The sequence below is a fragment of the Aplysia californica genome, unplaced genomic scaffold (assembly GCF_000002075.1).
Source record: "Aplysia californica isolate F4 #8 unplaced genomic scaffold, AplCal3.0 scaffold00108, whole genome shotgun sequence".
Classification (NCBI taxonomy): domain Eukaryota; kingdom Metazoa; phylum Mollusca; class Gastropoda; order Aplysiida; family Aplysiidae; genus Aplysia; species Aplysia californica.
The window spans coordinates 350,097-357,559 of NW_004797378.1; the positions used below are offsets into that span (position 1 = coordinate 350,097).

General features: G+C 38.2%; 1 protein-coding gene across 1 annotated transcript in view; it reads right to left on the bottom strand.

Annotated features, from left to right (window-relative positions):
- The window catches only part of LOC101856879, a gene marked incomplete in the record, with an annotated part of 25,957 nt that extends 18,633 nt beyond the window's left edge, over positions 1-7,324 (bottom strand). The window contains 2 exon segments of the mRNA XM_035969035.1: positions 2,301-2,404; positions 6,741-7,324. Of these exon segments, the coding sequence (XP_035824928.1) occupies positions 2,301-2,349 (49 nt within the window).
- Between the last annotated feature and the right edge of the window lie 139 nt (positions 7,325-7,463).

Sequence of the window (7,463 nt, forward strand, 5' to 3'; positions counted from 1 at the left end):
GTGTTCATAGAGGGGGTAAATTAATATACCAAATCCAGTCGATAAGTAAAGTAAAGTAAATTACACTTTTATTTGTCCCAGAAGGGCACTTTGTTTTACAATGGCAAAAAAAACAAAACATAAATACATAATTATAAATATGTACATACACAAATACATGCATGCATAAATACATACATAAATACACACTATTACACAAATACAGAACAGTTTACAAACAATGCCACTGCCGGCCGCCACTGTGCAGCGCCCTGTAATTTGAGCTAGGGTTGTCGTGTCTTGCTCAAGGACACACTCCAGTGACCACCCATCTGATCCCTGTGTCACCGACACTTGCTTGGCATTGCTTGGGTCAAAACTCACTACTCACTTAGCCACTGGAGCCAATAAACTAGGATTCTAGAAAATCTTCTTCTGTTCTTTTGTATTGCCCTTTCAAGAATGTAAAGTCCTTTTTAGTGACGGGTCCTCTGATTTAATGTTTGTCTCCCAAAGGACAAAGCCAAATGAATGGAAAGCCATGAAGCCTCCAAACAAGCCAGGGTAAAAAATGAAAGGTTGCAGACTTGAACCAGGGTCATTTGCATTGTTGTTAGGTTCTTGTCATATGACAGTGTAGGTTTAATATCTGCTTTAATACCCTGGGGTTACTATCCATTGCCAGCAAGATTAGCCAAACCAATTGAGAGCAATGCAAACTCCTTAAATAACTCAAGCCCTATCAGAGATTATAACTGGAGTCACTGACACCAGACCAACAAACAGACCCTAGAATCATCATGCCCGTTATCTTAAAATGGCTAGTTTGACTCCCAAACTATTTTTAAAAAACACCCCCCTCCCTCTTTCTTGAAGCCAACTATACATTAAGTTGTAACATTTTTTCACTAATTTCTAAAAAAGATTTAATGCTTATGCAGTTCTGCCTAAAAAGTAAAATAACATCCACCACCAAATCCAAAAAAAAGTATATGAAGGTTAAAAAAACAGACTGTTCAGTTAGAATATTATGGGGCAATGTCAGCAACATAAAACTACAGACAAACCTGCTCTCAACACCATCTTCCCAAGAACATCTTGAATAAAAATGACCACTTCCTACTTTTCCCCTTGTGTTTTTGACATCATATATTGACACTGTCCAAGATGACCACATGTCTTAGAAAACTGCTTTCCTCCTTAACAGTGGGTGGTCAATGTGGAAAGGTTCAGCTGTATTATCAAGTGACTTCACACACTCACCCTTAAACCCATCCTTTTTTAGTGGAAGGACAAATACATTGCAGAAAAAAATGTCAGATCTCTCAAGACAAGGCTTTATTTCAATATTAGTGGGAATGTCAGACATTAATTAACACAACTCTTAGTATACAGCAATATTCATGGCAGACACAGCACGATAAAATTACTCTATACATTGTAAACACAACAGTCGTTTGCAGTGTGCTGAGGTAAGAAGTCAGTCTAAAAAGCTGGCTTACCTGGGGCGACAGGATAATGTGACCGAACAAATCCTGATCCTGGAAAGAAGTATCAAAGCGAAAAGATCATTATAATCATCTTTCTTAAATGAAGGAGTATCTCTTCCTCAAATAAAAAAAATACTCTATTTAGAGGCACTCCACTTTCAGGATTTCCTGAACTTGATTGATTGCAATCAAAAAAGAGAAGTTAACACACTTTAAGTAAATAATTATGTTTTGTGAAATATTATACAGAAAAATTCCAATCTATAATTCTAAAATGTCAATGAAATAATGGTTATCCTGCACCCCTTCCTATACCTGAACACTAGTATTTCTAAAGGTGCTGTACTGAATTCTGAGCCTCTATAGTGTTGTAAAGTCCTGTAATAGCTGTTAAGCTTGTAAGAGAGGAGACAGAGAAGGAAAAGGCCACAGAATAGCCCCTGATCCCCATCAGCTTACCCACCACCAGTGTTTATATGCTATTTGAAAAGCTCGTTAGTCTGTCTATGCCCTAGTCAGCTCAACTTGACCTCAAATTTGAGACAAAATCAGCGAAATTTGTGATTGTGGTAAAATCCAAAGAAATTTGAGTATACAGCAAACTAGTATAAAAACATAGACCAAGAGAAAAATTCATACAGTAATTGTAAACTCATTCACTCAGGCGCACACTCATACTCATAGACACACACTCTCTTTCTCTTGCAAACACACAATCACACATAAACATAGACACACAGACATCATGCAAGAACAAGCAAACACAAATAATGAAATATCTGTAGTCTTCTTATAGAAACACATGGGCATGAGAGAAGAATCAGTTCTTACCACATATCAAGGCCAGTAGAAGACAGCTATGAAGACGCCCATACTTCATGATGACTTTTCATAAGATTTCCCTTCTTCTGACCTCTCTTGCCTTGCAGAAGAATCTGCTTCAGCAAAATGACAAAAAGCATTATCACAAAGTTTGTCTGATTGTTTCAGTTAAGAGAGAATTTATAAGTCTACTGACAAAACAACTGATATTTAGTACTGAGGAAAAAGCAAAAGAGAAAGACCTTAACCACAAAAGGATAGTACAGAAAAAAGGAATATCTCGTGGTCCTCCCTAACCACTTACTCTTACATCAACATAAACAAAAAATAAAAATATAAATCAGTGATCAACTAAGCAAGCATACACCCGGAGATCAAACAATATAAAAAGAAAAAGCCTCTTTTACTAGGAAGCTCCAGCGTATCTGAGATATTAGAGTATAATGATTATATCATGTGTCAGGACGCGGTGGAATCAGGAGCTCATCAATTTTTTGGCACATGAACTTATTGATACAGTGGAATCCTGTTATAACGAGAGGGAGGGGACGGAAGCAAAATGTCCGTTATAGCAGGATTCTCGCTATAAGGGATCCAGCAATAAATTCAAAGGAAACTGTGAAGTAGGCCTAATCTATGAGTTTGGTGTTCTGTTTTTCCTTTTGCTACCTCCCCTGATGATGATTTTGTTTCAACAGGACCTATGTCTTACTTGATCAAAAATCGAATCAGGTTTATTTCTCTAGCGCTAGATCTAGCGATGTGGACAGACAGCTCGGCGTTGGCGATCAGAAAGAAAGGGCTCTGGGATAACTCACCTGCTGTGTTTTCATCCCACCCCACCCTGTGGTGCATTCTGTCTGCTTGCGCACATCACACATTCGCTCCGTCCATCACATTACTGTGACCTCTCCATCCTCGCATCGGAGAAGTGAGAGGCATGGCAGGCCTTGATAATCTAAACTGGCCTATCACGCGATGCGTTCTGCTTGTCTGCGCATGCCACACCCTCCCTACTCAGTTGCTCCGGCCTTCATTGTTGACGCACATGGGCTCTCCTATTCTTTGTTTCGCAAGATCAGCAACAAGTTTCTCAAGAGGCGAGGTCTTGCATTATGTATAATTGGCCTATGCCATGTGCACAGAAGCAGCAATATTCCGCTATATCCGACTCGCAAGTGTGTCTGATAGCGCAATAGCAGTATTTTGTTTACAAAGGTAAAGAGCAGAAAAAAATGGGTTTTAGAATAGTGCCTTTATAACAGACTTCTCGTTTTTTCTGAACTCGTTATAAATTGACTCCACTGTATTATCTGAAAGCTGATACATTTGCCTTGCTTCCAATTAAATAAAAATCCATCATCTTCAATAGAAGTCAAGATTATATTTGCGAGAAAATGGCCGCGAAAGTTTGATAACGCCAATAGCTAACGTCCTTGAAAACTGAAAAATGACATATTTTGTGCCTTTAATTAATGTTTTTCGATAACATTCAAATAAAAATGTGTTTTTATATGGACATAAAAGTGGTTGAGCCAGATAATACAAATTCTATAAAATGTCCAAACTGGTGGGAAAATGCCTGTTTCTCTGATTTCGCTATTTTGATGAGCGACTGATTTCACTACGCTGCCTGTAGAAGAAGAAGAAGAAGAAGAAGAAGAAGAAGAAGAAGAAGAAAGAAGAAGAAGATGGAGGTACGGGCAAAAATCGACATTAGGGTAAAAAATGTTGATTTTCTATTGATGAAATATTCTTTAATTGTAACCTGTCTTTTATCATTTCATACTTATAAATTGTAAAATCTTCACAAACTTCACCTATAAGCACGATGTATCTACTACCTTGAGGCTTGAATCTGAGAAGTAACTCATTTTGTCAGCACGCCTCTCACAAATCGAGAAAACTGACATTTTTCTGTCCACTAGACAAATTTTATCGAATTTTTGCATTTTTGACTCAACACCTGTAAGGTCCATTTAAAAACATATTTCTTTATGGCTTTTATAGAAAAATGTTGATTCAGGGCACAAAAATGTAAATTCGGAGGTTCTATATTCATATAAAAAACTCTCAAGCATTGGAAATCCCTAAATTTTAGAGGTCATTTTCTTGCTAATTTTACCTCAAAAACCAGGCGACCCAACCTCCTTCAATCTCAAATATATTTTGACTTCAATCCATGATAGATGAGCATTTTTTTCACTGAAAGTAAGGCAAATGAACATGCTTTACAACGATACCATCAATAACTCCACATGTCCAAAAATTGACGAGAACCTGATTCTATCATGTCGTGACACGTATATGGTAAAAAAAAATAAATAACAGTTTACCTCATAAAGACACTTTTCATATATATATATAAAATACTGGCCCACTCAATGTACCAATCATTTTGAATGGGCCTACACATGCGTGTACCCCCACAAAAGGACACGCATACACAAAGGCAATCATAGTGCCTGTTGATCAAACTTGTCGGAAGAAAAGTACGCCTCGTTTAATTTCTCAACTTCAGTTTCTGTTAATCAAGGTGCAAAGTCTCCCCGTTCCGAAACCATAACAATTATGATCTTTGCTCTACTTTTTCTTTTGATATCTTAACTCTGCCACAAACGTTTTTCAACTCGCAGATTTTTTCTCAAAGTTGAGTCATCTACCTCTCACCAGACTGCCATCCAGGATTTGTTCGATCTCAAATACTTGTCTGTGTTCCTCACACATCTCTTGGTGTTTGCTGAAGGTTTGGCCTTCATTTTACAGCAACATATTTTTTAGGAGCATTTTTACCAGCATAGTTGTCCATGTCACATACATGTATTTGTATACTTGTGGGAACTCAAAACAAGGACTACTCATGAAAGGAGTGTAAGTATGAGTTCCTAAGTAATGCCCTCACTTCATAGATTATTTGCCTTATTTTGAATTCCATTTAATCTTTTCATGGTGTTCTACACAATCTGGGCAACCTAATCTGCAGTCTACTGTTGGTACACTGGACAGCACAGTAAACTGTGGCATGATCTCGAGCTACAGCAGTTATTAAATTTTTATAAATAAAAGCTTTATAAAGATGTTCACTGAGATGCAAGAACCAGAATGTCTAGACGTTTTCTTACCTTAGAATTACAAAGTTCTATGACATTTTTGGCCCTTTTGAGATACTAAGACCATAAGGTGAGAAACGTAATGTGAAACGACGTGGGGAATCAGGCGCTCGTCAATGCTGGGGCAAGTGGAGTTATTGGTATCATCTTTAAGCTTGTGGCTTGTTCATATATGTCTTGCATTCGATGCAAAATACCAAATCTATCTTGAGTAGAAGTCGAGATATTTCCGATTGAAGAAGGTAGTGGGTCAACTGATTTCATATTAAAATTTTCAAGAAAATGGCCTTCAAAGTTTGGTAACTTCCACAGCATGAGAGTCCTTTGGACCGGAAAGTACAGTTTATTTTGTGCCTTTAATAAAGAGTTTTTCAGTAAAATTCACACAGAATTGTGTTCTAAATAAACACAAAAAATGTTGAGCCCCAAAATGGAAATTTCATCAAAACTGCCAAACCAGCAGAAAAATTGTTTTCTTCAAATTTTGACGAGCGACTGATTTCACCAAAATGCCTCACAAACGTTCTAAATCTGCTCAACCAAAATCGTCAGATATTTGGAGTCATTATATTAAGATATTAAAGAATTGTTTTTGAAAAACCTTAACCTATCAAACTCAAAATTTTTTATGTTGACCTTCTCAAAACTAGGTAGGCCTACTGAGTACAAAAAACTGTAATTCGAATCTAAGGTATAGAATCTAGATCTAGAGAGCAGAAGATATGTCCATTTAAAAACGTATTTCTATGTGGAATTTTTTTTTAGGACTCTCAAGCTTTTGGAAATCACCAAACTTTGGCAGCCGTTTTCTCGCTAATTTTACCTCTGATTTAAGAGACTAGGCATAGACATACAAGCTGATCCTTATCTCTACTTTAACCTATCCAAGAATCATGAGAGTCAGGTTTTATTTGGGAGGACTTCCATAACGAGCTACCACTATGACTATGAGACAAAGTAGAAATAGAATAGAGTTTTTATAGAAGCAATAGAGGGGTAGATCTACATCTAGGGGTAGTCCGGGGTAGGGGTGGGGTTTGGGATGGGGTTAGGCTTAGGTCTGTTCTTTATTGTATTCGTTGGGATGGTGGTTCCTTACGGATGTCCTTCCTTTTATTTCCACAATATGAAGAGAGGATTAAAGATAAAATTTAAGCTATAAGATCAACTTGTTTGTCAACTCCGTCAAGAGTCAACAACAACAGCTTGGGTGATATAAACACTCAAGCCCAAGTCCAAGTCCAAGTATGACCACAAAGTGCAGCTTTCTGGACCAGTAATAGAATCTAGATCTAGAGGTCTAGTAACCCTTCACTGTACACAGATCACTTAGACTTACCTGCGTGTAGATTGCTCCAGCAACTGCGGTAAAAAGTACAGCTACAATTAAATTTGCGTCATCGCTCACATTTACACACCAACCCCATGTTTGCCTTCAATCTGAGCGACTATTGCCTTGTCCCACCCAATTCTTCTTTCCCCTGAGGGTAAGCCGGATGCAGTTGGTCTTGCCTAGCAGTTCGCATATCAGGTAGGCTATCCCTACCTTGACCTGAAGTCATTGCTAAAGTAAACAAAGCAACGCACGATTTGATGACGTCACGCAGGTGTGTGCACTCGGAGCTGAGCTGTGTGATAGACTGACTGCGATAAGATAGGCCAACAAGGAGTTTAGACAGTAATGCGCTGAGTCCCAATTTGTGCCCGGTCCAAACCAAGTGGAAAGTGGGGACATTTTGAGGACACTGCCCGTATGACAGAGCAGTTTAGGCCTATATTATATCTAGGAGGTAGCAAAGCAGCCTCTTGTTCACTCTCTCTCCTTACACAACTCAACCTCGCAGTGTAAAAATACCGAACTACATGTTGCCCAAGGACCTTAAGAAAAAAATGTAGGCCCCTATAACCTCCTTGATGTGGGCTATTGGTAGCCTACCGGATAAACAAAATGTGACACATAGGCAGATTAGATAAACGGTCATTATTATTCATAAAATGATGATTATATTGTGCAGCCTACACTACACTGCCCTCCTACCCTCTCTCTCTCTCTCTCTCTCTC